This window comes from Micromys minutus (assembly GCF_963924665.1).
Source record: "Micromys minutus genome assembly, chromosome: 27".
In the NCBI taxonomy this organism is placed as follows: domain Eukaryota; kingdom Metazoa; phylum Chordata; class Mammalia; order Rodentia; family Muridae; genus Micromys; species Micromys minutus.
The window spans coordinates 37,812,026-37,834,648 of NC_137962.1; the positions used below are offsets into that span (position 1 = coordinate 37,812,026).

The following is a 22,623-nucleotide window of genomic DNA, read 5'->3' on the forward strand; positions in this document are numbered from 1 at the left end:
TCATCGCATCATGGGGGCCACATAGTTGGCGGGGAAGAGACCCAGTTTGTTGTTCAGACGGCCGGTCCACCAAGATGGGTTGGAGCTGTCCAGGACTTCAACCACCTCTCCACTTCGGAGCCCCAGCTCATCTTCCTCCAGGGCTTCAAAGTCATAAAGTGCCCTGGCCCAGCGCACTCGCTGTAGGAGAAACAGGAGACACTCTGATGAGCTCAGTAGACTGGTCTTTGGTACAAATGGTACTCAGAGAAACCGTGAGCATCTAGATCTAGTCTGAGTCCTCTGAGCCCTTCCAAAAGGCTGACCTTGCCGAAATCTAAAGCAGACCCAGCATGAGTAGCCCTGCACACTAAGTTCCCGGGACCTATTACCTTTGCTCTTGACACAGTCTTGTCCTGCTATTGTGGTACAGGGGTGGAAGCTGGGACCTCATATATGTTAGGCAAGTGACCTGCAGGTCCCGAGACCACGTGTACTGGATCCCAGGGATAAAGCTCATCCCCTGCGGCCCGAAGAGCGAGAACAGGGGGGAAGCTCAATGGTTTGAAAGCAGCATCCTGGATGAGGCAGGCTGAAGCCTCTCTAGAGATACCGTCTCTGCTCACTCACCCCTGCCGCCTGGAGTTGTACGGGGTCCGTATGTCTCCGCTGCATCAGGGTGGCATTCACCTCACTGCCAATGCCAAGGTGCCCATCGTTTATGTCCAGGCTGCCTCCACGACGGTCCTAGAGACATGTGAGAGAGGGCCTGACACATGATTGGTAGGGGTGACTCTCACAGAGCACCCCAACCCTGTGCCTTGCTTGGGGTGCTGTCTACAGAGATAACACCCAAGAACACTTGTTGTCTCCTAAACTCGGGGAGTGAAGATAAGCATGCATTGCCGTATCTACTTTGTATGGCTCTTTTCCTATTTACAAATAAAAAAAAAATCAGGAACATTTGCTCAGTTAGAGGAAGAACCATGTACAGTGATGTGCAGATGGGGTGAGCAGATGGAAGTGTTCAAGTGTACCTGGGTAGATCATGGAAGGCATTCAGGAAGAGGTGTGCCTGGGTAGATCATGGAAGACATCCAGGAAGAGGTGATGCCTGGGCTTCAGCTTGAAGGAAAAGTGGGATGGGCCAGGAAAAGACTTATCAGGAAGACAGAACAGCTTATAAAAAGCCAGAGAGAGAGAGAGAGAGAGAGAGAGAGAGAGAGAGAGAGAGAGAGAGAGAGAGAGAGAGAGAGAAAATGCTCTGAGCCATGCCAATGACAAAGTGTGGTGCTGTTTGCTGGATTGCATGTTTGCACGGTAGCCGGGGTTGGTAGCAGGTTACAGGCCCGGGGAAAGCAGATACAGGCAACTCACAAAGGATTGTGATCCCTGTGGAGGAATGTAAACGAATGTTGTTGTATTGTATTGTCCATCTCTATAAGCCTCTTGCAATTCCCTCTGGAACAGGCAGAGGTAGATAAACAATCAAGGCTGCTGCAGGTGTTAATCCGGTTTTCTTTTTCACAGGTTAAGGGGCAGGAATTGAAATTCTGCTGACAGGAGAGTTAGTCTTCAGGGTGGGGTATGTGCATGTGTGTGTGTGTGTGTGTGTGTGTGTGTGTGTGGTGGAAGTTGGCCCCCTGAAGTGAGTATCTTTCTGTCTCCCCATCTGCCTTGTGTTTTGACACAGCGTCTCTTCACGAACTTAGAGTTCACTATTCAGCCTTTGCTCTTTGCCCTTGTCCCTTCTCTTCAGATACCTGGTGGAAATGCTGCAGATAGCGCTGCTGTGGAGGGGGCTGTGGCCCTGGTGGGAACTGGGGTGGCAGCTGCTGGTGCGGGTGGAACTGCTGGGGACCCAGAGGAAGATGGTCTGACAGCTTCCGGTTCATCAAAGGTCGGAGTTCTTCTGCTACGGTTCCGGTTCCGCTCGGGTGAGGGCCTCCCTGGGACCTCCTATCCAGGCTGTTGCCCCGGCGACCCTGAGAGAGAAAGCAGGAGATCCAGATTCATCCTTTCCCTAGCTCTGATGTTCCTGTCTCTCTTCTGGCAGTCACTGTGTAGTGGTGGGGTTTAAAGAGAAGCAAAGGTTTAGACCTCTACGTTATCAAAAGTGGCCTCCAAATTCTCAAGTCTTCCCTAGGTCAGGAGTTCAGGCCTCTCGTTGGCAATCTGTTTCCATGAGGTCTCTGCTTAACCCATTCCTACTGGGTTTGCTTTTCTCGCTTTAATGAAGCTTGAATATTCTATTTGACAGACAGGGAGAGGAGGTTTGAAAAGGACAGGTGTGCTTTGTTTGGGGGAAGTTAACCCTCTCTTCCAGGCCATAGCTGTTTTTCAAGACTGGCATATTACAGTCACAAGAGGACGTGAGAGGGGACGGGTTCCCATCCAGAGCACACTGATGTTCAGAAGAGAAAGAAAAGGCCAACCAATACCATGTGACAAACAATCCACATGCCGTCACCTATTGCCAAACTGTGGGACATACTATCCTCCAGATATCTCTACTCTTGACTTTGCATCGTCTGGAGCTGTCATTTGCAGCCTGGTGACAGCGACCCCAAACAGCAACATTCTGGTAGAGCCATGGAAACCAGGCCTGGTGGCCCATGTGCCAGGAAGGAACAAGGCCTCTCTGTTGCATACTGTAACAGCTCCTAGATCAGAAATACTTTATTGCTATTTTTTTTTTTTTATTTAGCAAACAATTACACAGAGCCTGGGGCTCTGCAAATGCTAGCACTGTACAAATATTAACTCATTTAATCCAGTTTAACGAAAGCTTTATACTGCCTTTCTTATCTCTGAGCGCTGTGTCCTACTGAGTTAATACTTCTGTCAGTTTCCTGGTTAGACTAACCCACTAGATCTCCACTGACCTTTATTTTCTTTCCTGAACTTCTGTGTTCTCTGGTTGGGAACACCCTCTTTTCTAATGACTCTAGCTCCCCAGACTGGAAAACAGCTGGTGACTTGGAAGGGCGGGCTTACTTCCCCAAAGCACACATGTCCTTTTCACACCGCCCGTCCCTGGGATCCCAGCTCGGCCACTCAGTGTTCCTTCCTTGATTACACCTGAGTTCTTTTCTTTGGAAAATAGTTTGTACCTTGCATGCGCGTAGTGGGTTCCCTTGTACGAAGTGGTAACTTCTTCAGCACCTGCCTGCTGTGGACCAGATTCTGCGGCAGAGCCTGTGACTACACCATCCTCAGTCTTTGTAAGGGCCCATGGGAGTGATACTATTGTGTTTTCCATGCTAAGATGAGAAAACATATATACTCGGAAAGCATCTTTTTGTTTGTCTACTGTTTATTTACTGGCAGTGTCTGACTTGTCACAGCTTGATATGTAGCCCAGGCTGGTCTTGAACTTGCAACCTTCCTGCTTCCACCCCCAAGTGCCGGCTATGGTCATGTACCACCATACCCAGCTTCAGAACGTTACTTTATTTGTGGTATATGTCTGTGTATATGTGTACTATATGTGTGAAGATGCCTAAGGAGACCTAAAATGGGGTATCAGACCCACTGAACTCTAGAATTCCTGGTAGTTGTGAGCTGTGTGACATGAGGCTGGGAATTAAACTTGAGTTTTCCGGAAGAGCAGCAAATGTTCCTGAGTCACTTCTGCAGGCCTCAGAAAGTGTTCTGAACTTGATTAGGTGACACAGGTGTTAGGAATGAAGTCAGGATTAAACCTATGCAGTCCCTGTGCTCCCCAGGGTCATCAGGAAACTGCCTGCTGCTTTAGTCCTTGTCCCCTAGGCTACTCTAGTACTACTGTGGTCCTGACCCTTGAGCAGCTCCAGACCTGGACTGAGAACACTCATGTAAGACCCACAAAGAACTTGACGATGGCGCCCCTAATATGAGCTAACATTTACAGTCATTAGTAATGTGTTTAGGGGTGATGGAAGAGACTGGGAGACATCAGATTCTTATGCTCACCACCCCCTGAACCCTTTGTTTATGCTGTCTTAAAGGACGAGGAAACAGGATCTGAGAACCTTCTAAAGCTGCACAGCTAGGAAGTATCAGGAAGTGTTCAGCTCAGATTAAACCCGGAGATCTGACTGCTGGGATCAGCTCTCAGATGGATCAGAATACATTTCTTTTCTTTTATCCGAGTCCGTGTGTGTGTGTGTGTGTGTGTGTGTGTGTCTTACATAGGAATTCAGACTACCTAAAATCTCTGGCCTGGAGTTTATCTGAACCTAAGGTATACCTGATCTTGGGTTCCATCCCGAAGGAAGATCTGCTTCTGTTTGGAGATGGAAGTTGTCCGGTAGTAGTCCACCAGCTTATTTAGGGACGGGAACTTCTCAGTCCATAGGAAGTAGTTGCCCTTGGTGTCTCGCATGACTTTGAAGTGCTGGACATCGTCCTCATGCCTGGAGATCAATGAAACTCAAGTTGGATGTTGCATGGTGACAATGCTCCCTGCTGAGGGTGCTGTTTTCACCCAGGGATGGTGAAGGTCTGTTTGGACAGGCATCGTATGAACATGTTTTGGGGCCAGGGAGTGACATAAATATGTTTCACCTAGATAGGGTACAGAACAAAGTAATGATTCCACTCTAGTCTGTCTTTGTCAACCAAGGAGTTTAGTTAGAGATGCTTATGGTACCAGAGACAACATACAAGCAGCTATGCCACCAAAGAGAGCGTTTCTTTCCCTCATCCTCTATGAACTGCCTTCATAGCCTTATGATCTTCTCCCCAGTTCATGATGGAACATGATTACACCATCGCGGGTAGTTCTCATGTAGGCACTCAGAGCTGCTGAGAGTTCAGGAGGCCCGTGACCCTGTCACGTCACAGAAGAGCTGCTCACTCTACAGCAGCAGACGATCTAGGTACCGGCAACCTGAACCACGCTCTAGGAGCAGGCTCATGGGAGGATCCATCAACAGAAGGTGATCAAATGAGCTGGAATCTGTCTTGGGTGCCAGACCAACATTTGAAAGAAAAAAAGGGGGCTCGTGAAATGACTTAGCAGATAAAAGGCATTTGTTAAACCTAATAATCTCAGTGTGATCCACAGAACCCACATGGTGGAAGGAAAGAACCAACTCCCCCAAGGTTGTCCTCTGACCTACACACACACACACACACACACACACACACACACACACACACACACACCACAAAATAAATAAACAAATAAATACATAAATAAATGTTGAAAAAGGTAGGTCAAGAAAAGTAAAAGGTTCCAAGTACCTTTAACAGTTTCATTTTATTTTTAAATTATGTATATATCTGTGTAATATTCCATGTGAGTGCAGGTACCTGTGGAAGTCAGAAATTGGATCTCTTGGAGCTGGAGTTCTTAGCTCCCTGGTGTGGGTATTAGGATCTTTTGCCAGAGCTCTATGCTCTAAACCACTGAGTCATCTCTCCAGATCCGTTCCCAGTAAGGAGTAAGAGACCTTTCATAATGTTTATTTGAAAGAGGGAACTATCAGAGTTCTGTCCTCTGCTAAGGCCTGGCAGACGAGGATTTTTTTTTTTTTTTAAAGGCCTGGATATTAGAAATGGCTTGACCCATCTCATTTAAGTCTAGAGCTAAGCCGGCTGGCAAGAAGCTACCCTTTCTCCCAAGGTATTCGTCACTTTCTTTTTCCTTCTATGCAATGAGGTCATCCTGATCTGGTCTTAGTTTATGTTTTGTATAAATAAGACTAAAGCATTTTGTGCTTTGGGGGGAAACACACTATACAGAGTTGTAGATTTTAACTGGAAAAGACCTGTGAGGCCTTTTCTGGTTTGAGAGGATACCAAGACTGAGAGAGGCCCAAGGGCTCAGTCAAGGTCGAGAGGTGGTGAACCTGAAGGAGAGCATCCTGTCTGATACCAGCTGGGCCTGGCAATTGTGCTGACTGCTTTTGCTACCAGTTGGGATCAGGTGGTCAGGCCCAATCTTTACTGGGTCTGCAGAAATCAAATTAGCCATCTGAAAATAAGAGGGTAGATTTTACTCTCAGCTCTGGTCTTCCTTCTCAGCTAAGTCACTCAGTCTTGGCTATCGACTTTTGTTTTGCTTTGTTTTTTCCAAACAGACTTGTGTTTGCGTGTTGTAGCCTCACCAGCATTAGTGCTCTTGGAGGCTGGTTCTAGTAGAAAGGTCGAGAGGTAAAGTGCTCTGGGGAGTAGAGATTTTTTGAGGGTTAGGGGATTCCTAGGGATAGTTTTAGGGGTTTGTGTTAGGAGGGGACAGAGATTCTGGCCTTTATTCTCATCTTTAATCTGGGTTCTGTTCATAGCCAAGAGAATTCAAAGGTTATACAATTACCCAACTGATTTGGGGTAGAAACTGACACCTGGCTGTCACTGCTAGTCTTCCCCAGGGGTTGGGACACTGACAGTGGCATTTCTTTAAGACACAGCATCCCAACTCATAGAGGTGGAAGTATTTCTGGTGTATAATAATTTACCCAGTCCCTCCTAGCGATCACAATGGATGTCATGTTGCTGCTTGACATTTGTGTCTATAGGGTGACCTACTGGATTTGGGGACAGTAAAGAGAGAGATGTGACAAGTTTCCAGATCTGAAAGGCTAGCATCTTAGCAAAGGCTAAGCAAGAGAACCATCATGGGCTCTTAACCCTTTGTGTGCATGCCATACAGTATTTGTAAGAATAAATAAAAGTGGTTTTGCTTTGGGATGTATAGTACATGTTTTCAAAAGATAGTACAGAGAGTACTCTAATGGTCACAAGAAGTTGCCTTATCTCAATACCAGGCCAGACTCTGGGAGAAGTTTAGGCTAAGCAGTGTATACAATTCATGTCAGTCAAGGAAAATGACCCATAATTCCTAGCTGAAAAAGTCAGGGTCTGAAAATCAAAGGCACCAAAAGATGCACTTTAGTCTAACAAATTGCTTGGTGCAGCTTGTCACCAAAGTCCATAAAAACAGGTTTGACTGGGGCCTGAGAATTGGTTTAGTGGTTAAGAATATAGGCTGCTCTTTCAGGGAATTGGGGTTGGGTTCTCAGCATCCATATGGTGGATGACAACCACCTGTAAGTCCAGATTCAGGAGCTCAAACGTCCTTTTCTGGTTTCCTCAGGCACTGCATATCCATGGTATGCTGATGTACATGCAAAACCCACACGCAAAAAAATTTACCAAAAAAAAGGGAAATATAAAATTAAGATATAGTTGATTGGTTTATTAATAAACAAAATTTTCTCTAATGAAGATCCAAAGAGTTTTAGAATTTGAGACATATTAACATTGGCTTGAGCTAATATTTATGGCTGGTCAAGATATGAAGTTTTAATTAGTGACATAGCTCAGTGGGTGTGATAGTTTGAATAAAAATGGTCCCAACAGGTTCATACATTTAAATGCTTAGTCACCAGTGAGCGGCACTACTAGAAAGGATCAAGAGGCGTGGTCTTGACTGGAAAGATGACTCAGCAGTTAAGAGCACTGACTGCTTTTCCAAAGGTTCTGAATTCAATTCCCAGCAACCACATGGTGGCTTACAACCATCTGTAATGGGATCAGATGTCCTCTTCTGGTGTGTCTGAAAACAGCTAGAGTGTACACACATAAAATGAATAAATAAATCTTTTTAAAAATGAAAAAAGAGGTGTGATCTTGTTGGAGGAAGTGTGCCTCTTGGGGTGTCTGTCCTACCCTCTCCCCCAACTCAATGAACTCACTCTCTGAAACTGGAAGCAAGCCCCTAATTACATGCGTTCCTTTATGGGAGTTGCCTTGGTCACGGTGTCTTTTCACAGCAACAGAACAGTGACTTATACTGCCACCAAGCTTGAGTCCCTGAGTTCAGTCTCTGGGACCCACATTACAGTAGAAGGAGAGCCTCAACTCCCTAAACATATCTTCTGACTTCCACATGTGCATATATGCTCCCCAGCCACTACATATAACACACACACACACACACACACACACACACACACACACACCACATACTATATATATATGTGTGTGTGTGCTCTTTTTGCTTAGCAAGGTTGGTGACATTAAGGAGACAAAGGTATTTGCAAGCATATTCGAGGTGCACATGCCTAGAAACAACTGGCCCATGGTTTATTAGTCCTTCCGGCCTACTCTTTCGAAGTTCCTCTTTCTCTAAATAACAAAGCAGCTTGTTTACCGCCAGAGATTAGATTGCACTGGAAGCAATAAAGCCTCAGACCTTTAGAAACCCATCTACTAAGGCAGGGTGGTGTTGCCGGTCAATTCACCGGGCAGGGGTGTGTGTCCTGTGTAGGCGCTGGCCTCCTCTGCTAAGAGCTGCATTTCTTGCATTACACTGTCACCAGGTCTGACTTGCAGTCTTCGACACGTTGACCACATACACTGCATGCTGATCTGAGTTTTCTCAGTTTAGGTCTGTGTCATGCCCCTGCCTGTACTGAGTCACTTCCTGTAAGGCGCGGCACAAAGGTTACAGTGTCAAAGTTCTTTCTGATCCCCCTCACGGTGGCTACCTCATCTTTACCCTGCTCTTTTCAGTTTTGCTTTGTCATGACCTTGCTTGGGGGGAGAGCAACCTTGCTCTGTGTCCAGCAGCAGCTTGGGATTTCTGCTTTAAGCTAGCCTTTCTTTAGCCCTCTACTGACAGAAACAGAAAAGGTTAAGGTATAAACTTCCATAGTAAAGTGGGAGTTCCCTTTTCTTCTTCCTCCTCTAACTCCACAGATATTCCTCGATGTCTACAGGGTGTCTGGCGCTGTTCAGAGCACACAGATAACGCAGATCAACTTGCTTTCTAAAAATATCTGGGCAGTACGGGGAAGCCGATAAACGCACGCTTTTTTCTTTCCTCTTCGACTGGATCATAATACGTCGCTCTGGCTCTCCTGGAACTCACAATGTAGACCAGGCTGGCCTTGAACTTACAGAAACCAACCTGGCTCTCCCTTTTGACTGCTGGAATTAAAGGGATGCACCACCACTACACAGGTCATTTTGAACAGAAATCAATGTATGGAAGGAGTCGAGGACGCATGTTCTGGGGAAGAAATAGAGTAGTTAAAGAGGTACCACCATGTTTCTGAGCAGTGGGTAATCTCCCAGCTTCAGCAGGCTGAGAAGGATCGAGGTGGGTTTAGGAGTAGCCAGTACCTGACAGAGATGGAGAAGTCTCCTGGGGAACTCTGGCTGGCCCTGATGATAAAGAATCCGATTTCCTTGCCCATGAGTAAGTTTTCTGCTTGATGTCGAGAGAGGCCTTCATGGAACCACCTATTGCAAGACGGGGCAAAAGAATCCTTTGAGACACGTGGTGATGGTGCTGAGGGATAAAGAGGTGACCCAAGAGAAGAGGCCAGGGACCCTGAGTCAGGGTTTGGGACATGCATTCTAAAACCAAGTAGTAGCAGTAATCTGCTTTCAGGGAAGCAATGGACCACTGCTCTGCCCTCGCTGTCTTTGTTCATGTCCCTCCAGAAGTTCCTCTCTAGCTTGGGAAACTTGAGTCATGGAAGTTTGCTGCTGTGCCCAAATGGGGCCATATTGGGATGGCTCACAGTGGGGTGAAGCTATCTGCCACCAGGAAAGGACTTCAGAGCAGAGAATGCATGGGTAGAAAGGGCTGCAGCAGGCGTGGAGGCAGGGCACCAGCCAGGCTGGTAGACAAGGCCCATTCCTGAGATGTCAGTGACTGGACACTTTTCCCCAGGAACATTCAGGATGGTTCCAGCTCAGGGGGTTAGGTTCTTAGGGTTAATACAAGAGCCTCAGGGGCTCCACTGTTGTGTCCAGCAGAGACTGCCAAGTGTCCAGGAAATCTTGCAAACACCTGGAGCTGAGCAACTCTGACAGCAACATCTACAGCCAACTTCTTTAGCCGTTTTGTGAGTCATTTCCCACACTTCGAGGTCATCCACCTAAAAAAGTGAATCCAGGTCAGATGATTCTTTATGGAGGAAACAGAGAGGTAGGAGAAAAACCAAGTTTTCCAGAGCACATGTCACGGTGGCAGTGACCGGAATGTTCCAAAGAGTCAAACGTACTGGGTTAGGAGAACGGTGGCTGCAGCTTCTGAGGGGAGAGCACAAACTCCTCTCTACTCTAGAATGAGAGTTTCAGACACAGCTGGTCCAGGTTGAACCCTGTCACATTCCTTCTACATGGCTGCTCTAATCGCTGCCGTCAGAAGGCTAATTAATGCTCGAGTCCCTTTAGGACAAATGTACAGCAGACCTCTGTGCTTCCTAGGGTCTGAGACCCTTGACTCCAGACTCAGATAACAGGAGGGACGCTCTTCCTCCAGACCCGGGCCACAGCAGCAGGCTGGAGCCTGGGGCTTCTGGTGTTCCACACCTCTGCAGGGCTAAACAGAAGATTGTCACGTGGAGAACACACACCAGTGACAGGAGTAGGCGGGTGATCTGTGCCACCACAGCCATAGCTCAAAGGGAGGCTCGTAGCAGAGGCAACAGGCAGAGGCATTTTAAAAAGCTACATTCTCTGGCTAGAATAGAGTAATAGGGATTTTTTTTTTTTTTTTTTAAAGACTTCAAAAATTTTCGGCACATGTTGTGTCAGACACAGGAGACCAGAGTTATTCCAATCCAAGGCTTATCTTTTCACATTATTTGGTATCCTTTATTTATATTTTTGTTTGAATTAGCTAATTCATTACTTTGAAAGAGGGTATCTCTATACAATCCTGGATATCCTGGAACTCACTGTGTAGACCAGGCTGGCCTTGAACTCACAGATATCTGGCTGCCTCTGCTTCCCAAGTGTCTGGAATCGGTGCTGTGCACCACCACACCCAACCTATTACTTTTGTTTTGGGGGGACAGGGTCTCATGTAACCCTGACTGACTTTAAGCTTGTTATATGTTAGAAGCTGGCTCCCGGTTCCATTTCCTATAACCACAGGTGCTGGGAAAACCTTTTATCCCACCTTGGCTGGGTGTGATAGCTTTTACTGACCATCTTTGAACACTTGGGACCATTTTCTTGGTGCTAGAAAAATAGTGGTGAACAGGGCAGACAACTGACTGCACTCTCAGGAAACTGACATTCTAGGTGGCCCAGGAGACACATAATAACAACAGGATAATCAAAAATGGCATGCCAGGGGATTGTGAGCCAGGAGAGAAAATGGAAACAAAGTGGACAGGATGCTGGGGGGGGGGGTGGGAAGTCATTTAAAATGGTCAGGGGAGATGGCTTTGAAAGCATGACAACCTGAATTGTCACAGTCCCCAGTTCCCACATAAAAGCCTGCCATAGAGATGGGTGTCTGTAACCAGCACCGGGGAAACCAACACAGGCAGTTCCCTGAGGCTCACTGGCTAACCAGCCTAGCCTAATATTGACAAATAATGGACCAGCGAGAGAGCCTGTCACAAAAGAGGTGAGTGCTAGTCCTACAGGTGACCCATGAAGGTGTCCTCTACATATGTTGTGATCATATACACCACCACTGGGTTTTTAAAAAAAGGATAATAAGAAAGGTTTACTGGAGACAGGAGGGTGGGGGAGGAGGACTTAGCAAAGGAGCCTGAGGAGGAGAAGCCAGGGCACCGGTGGACCAAGGGGAGGAGGCAGGAAGAAGAGGCACTGTGGAGGTCGCAGAGTATGTTCCAATGGGAAGAAGGTCCCATCGTGCTGAGATGGTGGTTGAGACAGCCAGGTTGCAGTCTGTAGCTGGCAGGGACCTCACTGACAGGAGTCTGGGTGTTCCTCAGAGGATGGGTGTGTGCACAGACGGAGTTGGTAATAGGGAACTCAAATACTTTTGAGAGAATGTACGAGAAACTGGAAGGAGCTGGGAGCAACAGTTTCGTTGTGTCTTCAGCGGAGAACATGGTGACTACAGCGGACCTGTCCGCTCAGTACAGAGAGTAGATGGGGCAGGGGTGTGTGTGTGTGTGTGTGTGTGTGTGTGTGTGTGTGTGATCCTGGAGGCACTGGCAGCTGCATCTATATGGATGGCTACAGGAGGGTCAGTGGGAGTGACTGAGTGTGGGGGAGGGGATCAAGGCGCTGCTCTTCAGGGGTTTCCCTCACCCGCCATACTTATGCCTGGGAGGAAGGTGGCTGAGAGGTAGGTGGGAAGCTGACTGCCCTCAAGTGGCCCCCTAGCAGGTGACAGCAGCGCTAAGGGCCCATGGGGGGTGGGGCAGTGTTAGTGGTCAACCTGTTGGCTCAGTGGTCTCTTCTGGGTCACGGAAGGTGACTGTCTGAGTCACCAAATACAACTACGATTTTCTTACGAAGCCTATGCTCTTGGGGCTCTGAGACAAGATTAGATTTCAATCTAACCCTTGTGGTCAATTCTTAAGACAAACACAGCTCAATCTGTGTTTCACTTCCTCTTTCTGGAGGGGATCCCCCCCTGCCTCCAGTCCTCCAGACTGGGGTGAGCAAGCCGATAGGGTCTGAGATCCCTGCTTAGGGTGGAAGGCAAACAGTAGGCAGTCAAGAACTTTGCTGGAATGGCTTTTGACGTGTGATGTCCAACAGCGCCCCCTATGGGATTCTTGGAGATCCTGCAACTGCATTCATTATAGGTGATCTTAAGTTAAGCTTCCCCTCTCTCCGTCCCACCCCCTCTCTGTGTGTATATATATGTATATATAATTAAATAGGCGATTCATGCACATGATGTAAACTTCAGAAGGGAATGTGATACCATGCAAATAGATCTTCCTCCCACCCTGGCCTTCCGCTGCGGGGTTCTGGAGGCTGGGGAGGGAGATCTCCAGAGGCAGCCATTTCTGACAGTTCCTTGGGTATGCATAGATAATTTTAGTGCGGACTGAAAAAGTAAGGGGAGCATGTGTGGGTAGACCCATCTTGGCAGGCTGGAAATACTTACTCAGGAAACTCGATATCTATAAAATTCTTAGGCACATATCCTTCTTGGCTTCCAAGCTCCGCCTTGAGCCATTCCTCCTGGTTGCTTAGTATCTAGAAGGAAAAGAACAAAGAATTCTGATGAGAGGATACCAATCTGCAGGAAGGGGCTGCAGAGCCTCGAGGAAATAAAGCCTAAGGGGGCTGGATGAGACATCAGCCCCAGGGCCTAGTTGGAAGGAGGGAACACCTTGGCTTACTTCTCTAGAGTTCTGCTTCTCTTGACATCATTATTTTTCCCCACTTGTGCTGCCCGCTCATGTCACCCCATCAGAGCTCAGACCCGGTGCTCAGACTGCCCTGAATCCCTTCTTATAGATAGTTTAGTTCTTTACATGTCTTTACATGTCTTTACATGTCTTTACATGTCTTTGTGTGCGTGCATTCGTCTGTCCGTGTGCACAAGTGTGCCCAGCATGCATCTATGGAAGTCAGAGGGCAATGTCTGGTAGTCCTTTCCTGTTTTGTGGGTCCCACGGGTTAAAGGTCCCCACTGAGTGTCTTATCAGCCACAAATCTATTAATTCATTCGTTAATATTTTTGAGAGAAGTCCATGTGTAGCCTGATCTGGCCTGGAACTCATGATGAAGGATGGCTTTGAATTCTTTATCCTCCTGCTATTACTTTCCAAGTACTAGGGTTCTAGGGGTATAAAAACCATGCCTGACCAAACATTTATTTTTAAACAAGAGGATTAAAACCTAGATGTCTAAGTGAGAACAGCTTTCTAAACTATAATGCTTTATATTCCAGACTCCCATTTTGAATTTTGAAAATGGTGGAGAGATGGAATTCCTGATACTTGGGATGACAGTCCAGGTATGGTGTCTCATGCCTGTCATCTGACACTATGGAAGGTGAGGCAGGAGGATTTCTATCAGTTGGAGGCAAGTCTGAGAGCTATGTAATAGTGAGCTCCAGGTCACAACGTGAGAACTTGAGAGGGAGTGGGGCTCTCTACAGAGACACTTGCCTTGCCCTTTGTAAACGTAGCATCAGATGGTAAACAAAATCAAGAGTTCTGTCTGTTCACATAGGACCCTCCATGACTGATACCCACATGTAGTCATCTGCCTCGGTCACTCACTTACTCAGCAGACATGGCTGTATGTCTCCTCATTAATTTCAGAAGAAAAAAAAAAACCAAAAAACCAAAAAAAACAAAAAACCCCCCCAAAACAAACAAACAAACAAACAAAACCAAGACACCCTTAAAAATATTGGCCTTCTCCACTTAGAAAGTTTCCAAAGTGTATGGGCTTAGGCTAGAACAGTGACTCTACCCAATCACAGCATAAGAGACCGGAAACCCTTTGATGGTACCACCAAGCCCCTGGAGTCACTTTCCAACAGCTCCCCAATCCCTGTGTGCCCCACCCCTTTCTGGAGGAATATTCACTCTTTGCTATTACTCCAGTCTTTGTTTCTCTCTTGTAGCTGATGGTGTTTTCATGGGTGGAGATGCTCCAGTAGAAGAAAGAACATAGGGTAGATGGGAAAGATTGCCTGGAGACCTCCCCAGGCAATGAGCTGAGCTAACTCACTGGTGACCCAAGAACTGGGTCTGAGGTACATTCTTGGAGTTTGATGTCCTCGCTCTAGCTGGGCTTTATTAGCTGGTGGAGGTTAGACGCACAGGACGTTGCAGCTCATGGTTGAAAATTCTGGATTTTTTTATCTTCAGACTGATAAAAAGAGTTTTAAGCCAGGAAATAACAGTAAGAACGAGAGTTAAGGAGGAGCTTTGAAGAGGAACCGAGGGTGGGGTAAAACCAGGGGAAGGACAGAGGGAGGTAGGTGGGTGTAGCCCACGGGCTAAGGGACAATGGGGTCTGAGCTAAGAAGAGGCAAAGACCTATTTCAGGGGATTCGAGGAAGTAAAAGTGGGCAAGATTTTGTAACCATTTAGGGTAACTGAGGGAGAAGGGGATTCTGGGAAAACTTTGGGTTTCTAGCTTAGGAGACTGAGTGGGTGGAGATGTCTCTACTGAATTAGAGGAGAAGGAGCAGGAGGGACCCGTGGGTTTCAGCTTGTGGCGGGTGAATTCCGGCTGCACTTCTTCAACCGAGAAGAAACTCTCAGTGAGCGGCGGGTGCTGTGGATGTGTGTGTTGGGTGTAGGAGACAGCTGAGGGCTGGTGACTGGGGTTTCCAAGACTCTCCCAGGAAGGGTAGGTGTGAAAATCCTGGATCCCTTGGATTTCTCTCTTCCTCATCAAAAGCTAATGCTGGAGAAACTATCCCTCCATCCTTCCCTCTCTCCCTCCTTCCCTCCCTTCTTCCCACAAGGTTTCATATAGCCACCAAATCTCTAAGCAGCTGAGATTGGTCTTGGGTTTCTGATCTTCCTGCCTCCATCTTCTGAGTGCTGAGATTATAGGCAAGCACCACCACATCTATTTTATGCTGTGCTGGGAAATGTCTCCGGGCTCTCTGCATACCTGGTGAGCTCTCCACTAGCTGAGCTTCATCCCCAGGCCTAGGCTCCTCTTTTTTATTTTTCTTTTGAGGCAGGGCCTCACCATGTAGCCTTTGCTGGCCTGGAGCTCACTATGTAGACCAGGCTGGCTTCGAACTCACTGAGACCAGCTTGCCTTTGTCTCCCGGGTGCTAGGATTAAAACCATGGCCCCTTTATGCCTGCCTCTAATATCACTGCTGAGGTGGAAGAAAAGAGCCATCAGGTTTGGAACAGGAAAACCTGGTCCCTAGCTTGAGCTCTGTCACTATCTGTGTGACACAGGACAAATCAATTAGCCATCTGAAATGCAGCAGCTCACTGGAGCCTTACAGGGCTTAGGTGAGGACAGATGGAGCTCTGGCACAGAAATATATATGTGTATCTTTTTTTTTCCCCTTTGAGACAGAGCTTCTCTATGTAGCCCTGGCTGCCCTGGAATTTGCTCTGTAGACCAGGCTGGCCTCAATCTCAGATCTACCTGTGTCTGCCTTCCAATTGCTGGGATTAAATACCTTGGTCACCAAGCTGGCATATATATATATAAATGTATGTATATATATATATGTGTGTGTGTGTATGTATATATATATATACACACTCATATATATACACACATATATGTATACATACATGTGTGTATATACACATATGTATATATATGTGTACACACATACATATATATACTTAGTACTGTATCTTTATAAGGGAGGACTCCAGTTCTAATAGACATAGAAGAGTTTATAATTCTTGCAAGCATTGTTCATGAATGTTTGGGCTGCGAGCATTTGTTTCTGAAACGGTAAAAGCATGTCCCATATTTGAGCTCAAGAACTGCTGAGAACATAAAACTTTCTAACATCAAATGTGTCTGTCAGCTTTGCTGAGGATGGGTGTGGGTCTGTGTGTGCTGAGGGGAGTGGGGGGAGGGCAGGGAGGCACAAACTAGGTCAAGGGAAGGTGAGGAAACTCAGCAGGGGCATCTTGTATCCACTTAAAAAGCACAGGAATGTTCCTCTCCATGCGTGCGCTGCTCCGGGAATTGACAGCTTTGGAATTAGTTTCTCCTGTCACCCTGGGGGAGGGGGTCGGCCAGAGTAACCAACGTCAAATCCTAATGGAGCAGAGGTGAGGGGAAAGACGCCTTATCACCGTAGGAATCACACTCTGTAGCTTACTCTCTGACTGGAAACCAGCCACAATCCAAGTAATCATAGCTAGCATTCACTCATCCACCTCCTCTAGAAACTAGAGATTGTCCAGGACTGCCAGCCACTTGTCTCTACCACCCAGGGCCTGATCTGCCTGAGACCGTGTTTCCAGAGAGGTGAATTTACATTTTTATGGTGTATAGAGGTTTTTTTTTTTTTTTTTTTTTTTTTTATCTCTCATTTTCTGTAAAGAAAAGTGTTTTTTTTTTTTTTTTCCTTTTGAGGGATGGTGGCTTCCTCCTGCCGTTGTGGGCCCTGAGCCCCAATGTTTCCTGTTCTCATCTCTCCACCGATTCAGCTCCCCTATCTCTTTGTACCCCTGTGTAAGCCCCGGCAAGGAGTACAGCACAAACACGTGATGTTCTACACCTAAATTGCTGTGTTGTCTTCTTAAAATGATCCCTGAGAGAATGATTTTCTGGGTTACATGCCCTGAGAATAAGCTGGATGTAGGAAGAGAAAGGCCAGAAGTACAGCCCGGAAGAAATGTAAAATTGGATGGAGGTACAGCTCTTGGAAGCACAGCGGAAGTTAATTGTGTGGGATTAAGTCAGTGCTTTTAGGCCTCTCTTAGTAGAAGAAATGGGGTCGACTTGGACACATTATAGAAACAGATTGGAACAAACTGGGTCAAAAAGCCGTTTTCCAAAGCTGCAGGCAGATTCCAGTGTAGATCTGTGCCCTGTGTAGCCACAGGTACAAACCCGAAAAGTGTGATTGATCCCCAGTGTCCTTCCCAACTGTTTATTTCCCTGGAGAACAAGGAACAAGTCACTCGGCGGAGGTTCCTCGCCCACCATCTTGTCTACCATCCCGTGCAGATCAGCATCTAGTAAGCACCTGCTGTTTTAGCCGGGAAGGCAGAAAAGGAGCAGGAGAGAAGAGCCGGTAAGCTAGCCAAACACAGCTTTGTACTTCTCTAATGAAAAAGTCTGCTTAATCGTTCGAGCGGAAGGCCAATCAACCCGAGCACCTCCAAGTGACTTTCTAGGGCACTCAAGAGCTGTCCTTGAAATGGTCTGCAGCGGTCCCTGGGCGTGTTTTCTCAGGCTAGTGATGACTGACATGATCACTAATGGCCACTATTCAGACATGAGAGCTCTGGCGCAGGCCCTCTGTGGTTTACTCTTTAACCACTATGGCTGCAGCGTTCAGAACTGGAAAGGGTGGGCAGAGCTGGCTTGCTGAAAGGACTCAAAGTGGCTGCATAGATGACCATCCCTGAGGTCAAGACTGGGTCCTGTTTGGGGACATGGCTTGCGGTAAATGCTGAGAAGGCACAGTGCTGAACTAGGGTCTCTCTGCTCTCAGGGAATTTATCAATAGAAGAACCCACCATTCATTCGTTCATTCATTCATTCATTCATTCATTCATTCAAACATTGGTTAGAAGCAACTTCCTGCTCCTAGAGAAGCTGAAGCACGTGTAACCCTCATCCCTACAAAACTTTGGCCAGTGGGGTAGCCAACAGGCAAATGGGCAATTAAGATTACATGTGGTAAGGACTGTGGTAGTGACAGGTGACCCTGGAAGGATAGCTTGTTTGAGGCAATGTTGTAAGAGTGTGAGACCCTGGGAAACAGATAATGAAGAGGGGTTAGTTTTGCTTGGGATAGGGGTAGTAAGGACGGGAGAGGAGTAGGAGAGGGGAGTCTCTAGAAAGATGGTCAAACTTGAAAGGACGATTGGAGAAAGGGGGGTTAGGGCTGAAATAAAATGGTGTATACCATGGGAGGGGGACCAAGGACAGTATCCTCAAAGATGTGCACTGTGTGTATGTGTGCACTCACGGGCCTGCCTGTGAGGGTGATGAAACTGGATAGTGGGTTAGATTTCAACGAGAGTTGGTAACGGGAATCATGGTGTGCTTTTGAGCAAGGACACGATCTGATCTGCTTTGTCTTCGGGAAGAGCCCTCTGGCACTAATACGTAGAGTGACTGAGGGAGAAAGCGACAGGAAACAATGACTTCAGGTGACCATTGGCCAGTCATCTGAGAGGCTGAGAGAGCAGGAAGGCATGTAGTCATGAAAATAAGGCCACTGCTTGCTCAGTATCTGCTTTGGACCAGGGTCATTACCTTTAATTCCTTCTCTAGACTCTGCAAGATAGGCCTTCCTTTCACAGAGGCAAATACTGATGCTTAGACAGGCAGGTGCCTCTGCCTCAGCTACATCCTACATTGCTCACAGGCTGGGAACAGAATCCATATTCACGTGGTGACAAAGCCTATGTTCCTTTGTTCCATCTTCACACTTCTTTCTTTTTCTAATGGAGAAGGTCTTCCCTTTGGGGGGCTTGGGGAAAAAATGTATTTAGAACAGAGATAGTACATAGGGAACAGAGAGAGTTCCATGTAGGCCCTGGCTCAGTCACTGTCTACCTACCTGTGTGATTTTGACAGGTTGTTTAATTCCTCGGCCTCTCTGCTTCACACATATGGAGTAGAGCGAGTACTCCCAGTCTCCTAGCTGGGATGCCACAATAGCACACGTGACTCCTGTGCCAGCCCAGGCTTGAAAGAGAAACTCAGCTGGTGGCAGTCCTGACCACTGGGACTTGGCAAGAGAGGTGTGTAGTGATGACTTTGATTATAGTCGGAGGACTAACTTGGATGGAAGTTGGTTGGGTGGGTCTAGGGGTGGCTTTAGCCTGATGGCAGGAGCTATAGTCTATGAGGTAATGTCCACAGACAACTGGTTCAAGGAAGAGGTTAGTGAGGGAGCAAGGCACAGAGTGGGGGCATCTTTAACATAGAGTCAGAGAAGGGGATAAGGTGGTTCACGGCAAAAAGGAGAATCAGAAGGCTAAGGACAGAGCTTCAGGGAAGTGGATCTATCAGTGTAGCGAGAAGACAGGAACACACACAAACAAGACCTATAGGGGAGGAGAGGGGAGGAGAGGGAAGAGAGAACAAGACAGGAGTGCCATTGAGCAAGGGGTGACCAATAGCATCTCTGATTTGTCTTCTAGACAAATCCTTCTGGGACCAGTGTGTGGAGTGGTTGAAGGAGAAAGAGACTAGAGGCAACAACTTCAGTCAAGGGGCTGTCAGCCGGTCATCAGAGAGGCCAAGATGGTGGGAAGGCACATAGGTATTTTGGTAGAACATTCAAGTCACATGAAGAAGGTTACAACACATGCTGGGTAGTTTTTGTTAACTTGACACAAACTAGAGCCATCTAGGAAGAGGGGGGAATGCAAATTGTAATCAGATTGGCCCCTAGGCAAGTCTGTGAGAAGTTTTTTTGAGTAATGATTAATGTGGGAAGGTCCAGCCCACTGTGGGCGGTACCATCCCTAGGCAGGTGGGTTATATAACAAAGGTAGCTGATTAAACCAAGAGTCTGAAAGCAGCGTTCCTCTTTGGTCTCAGTTCCTGCTTCTAGGTTCCTGCCATGAGTTCCTGCCCTGACTTCCCTCAGTGATGGACTTTGATGTGCAAAACCCTCCTCTTTCCAAATTGCTTTAGGTACGTTTATCACAGCAACAGGAAACAAACTAGGACACAAAAATAAAAGGCAGACTTCAAAGGGCTGTGGAGCCAAGAGGGGAAATGGAGGGCACCCAGAGCAGAGAACTGCTTCCTTTTGAGCAAAGGGGACAGGAAATCAATAAGGAGCCAGCCTGAGGAACAGAGCTGAGGGAATGCTCATTTGCTTGCTTTTCCTTTTGCTCTTTTGGATAACAGAAGATAACAGGGGAGCTTAAGCAAGGCATTAGGTCTGTGTGTGATAAACATTGGGACAAGAGCTAGCCTGAGCAGTGGGCACTTCTATGTGTTGGCATCCCACAGAGAAGAGAGGAGAGACTTACCATCACATGACAAGTGTCTCTGTGACCAGTAAGGATCCGAAGATGCAAAGGCTACATTTTCCTCAACCAGTAGCTTAACTTATTTGAACGTATAAAACTTCAAACTTGGGGTCAACCACAGCATCAGATCTTTCAAGCCAAAAGCAGTTAGAAAGTTATATACTGTGTGTGTGTGTGTGTGTTAAATGACAAATGAAACAATTCTATTCTACATGCATGCACTCTGTGGATGCTTTCCATGTTGCCTTCTGACACCCCTTCGTATAGCCCACAATTCTCTGTGACAAGACACAACAATGGCCTTGGTGACTCAGACCTCTGAGGGAACCACCTGAACAACTAAGGACCAGAGCTCAGGCATGCTCCTGGAGGGTGCCCTGAGGTCATACAGATGTACACCGCCACCACATAGTTCTGAATATGGCTTTTATATTTCTTTGCAAATCACAAGGGCTAACTTTTGGAGTATGTAGATGGACGCCTGGAATGTGGAAGAAGTCCAAGGCCACTTTGGCTCTGCAAGTGGCCACTACAACCCAAGTGGGGCCTGGAAACAAGTTTTAAGGAGCCTCTGAGTAGCTGGGTATGCATGGCCTACAGTGAGCCACCTCTGCCGCCTCTCCCTGACGACCTCCACTTGTACCATCTTCCTTTGAAGCCTAGCCTTGCATTTCTTTGAGTTTTCTGTTTCCTGATGTTCCCAGTGCCACACTTTCACACGGCCCACCCTTCACGGTGAAATCCCATGTTCCCCACCCATGCTCCTGAGTACCAAGCTGAGAGCATCTGTGTGTACTTCAGAGGTGTGTACTGCCCACTCCATGCCATAGGCAGGAGAAGGAGGGTGACTTATACCAACTCTGAATTTCTGTCACCTAACCTGGTGACTAGCACATGGGTGCCCAGAAGGAACGGTTTGGAAGGATGTGGTCTTCTCTTTTTATGGAGCTGCACTGGGCTATGCTCAAAGCAAGGCTTCTTAAAGGATATCACCTCTGGGGGTGGGAGAAGGTTCAGGTAGTAAATAGTCCACTATGTAAGCATAGTCTTGAGTTCAGACTTTATGGGTGTGGAGGCAGAGACAGGGGGATCTATAATGGCAGCACAGGGGAGGCAGAGACAGGGGGATCACTGGCGCTCACTGGTAAGCCCACCTAAGTCAAATCAGTGAGCCCCAGGTTCAGCAAAAAATACTACTTCAAAATATTAAGGTGAGAAACAAAGGTAGAATATGTTACGAAATATAATGTGGTGAGGGGCTGCCATGGAGGGTTTGTGCCAAGGTGTGTGCCCCTGAGTAATTAGCCGTGCAACAGTTCTGATATAAAAGAAGCTTGTTGGGGTAAGGAGTAGAGGCAGCAAATGGGCCATGGGGTTGGGGGGCTGAGTAAGGTGGAGGGCAGAGAGGGAGAGAAAGGGGAAGAGAGAATACCAAGAACAGAAAGTGAGCAGGGGTGATGGGCTGCCATTTTATAAGCAGCACTCACTTGGTACACCCAGTGGTGGCCGGCGGGTGATGTCAGTAGGTGACATAAACTGCTGCTAGGTCCCTGAGAGGAGCCTGGTGGAAGACGCCTGATATAAACCTCTGGACTCTACACTTATGTGCACACATGTACACAGGCATGCATACACATGTGCACAGTACACACGTGCATGTGTATGCACATCTGAGTACACACGTGCATGTGCATACACATACAAACACACGCACACATGCACATATACACAGTGACTCTTGTTTGTCCAACTGGGGAGCTCTTGTGATGAGGGACATAGCACTGTGTCCTCCCCATAGCAAAGGCCTGTTCCTCTATGTCTTCCAGGCAGTACTAATGGGATAAAGGCTTGGTGTTGGCTCAAAGCTGTAGTATTTTTCTACACATAGATGGCCAGTAGATTACCCTAGAAAAACTTTGGCACTCTCTCCCCATCCGTTTTATTTTGAAATAGGGTCTCCTATAGCCCAAACTGACCTCAAATTCACTCTGTAGCCAAAAGCTGGCCTGGAACTCCTGATCCTCCTGCCTCTACCTCCTGAGTGTTAGGATCATGGGTGTGTGCCCATATCTGGTTTTGAAAAATAAAAAGAAGTCTGCACATGTTTTCAGAGTCAGAGGCATCAGTTGCTAGGTGGCCTTGGTGGCCAGGCCCAGGGAACCTCAGTCCCTCACTGCTCCCTTGGGACCCCCCACATTACCTACCTTCAGGATATCTCCAGTGTGAAAGCTCAGTTCGTCCTCACCCGAGGCCATGAAATCAAACTTGGCAATAGCTTCCATGTCTTGCCG

General features: G+C 47.2%; 1 protein-coding gene across 1 annotated transcript; it reads right to left on the reverse strand.

Moving 5' to 3' along the window:
• Positions 1–22,623, reverse strand: GRAP2 (GRB2 related adaptor protein 2; the record flags this gene model as incomplete). The annotated part of the gene is made up of 7 exons (XM_080939160.1): positions 22,537–22,623; positions 12,809–12,900; positions 9,094–9,213; positions 4,211–4,376; positions 1,743–1,964; positions 610–726; positions 1–180 (listed from the first exon to the last, which is right to left on the reverse strand). Exons 1-7 carry the CDS (start codon positions 22,612–22,614, stop codon positions 1–3), a joined length of 975 nt encoding a protein of 324 aa, XP_080795286.1. The 5' UTR covers positions 22,615–22,623.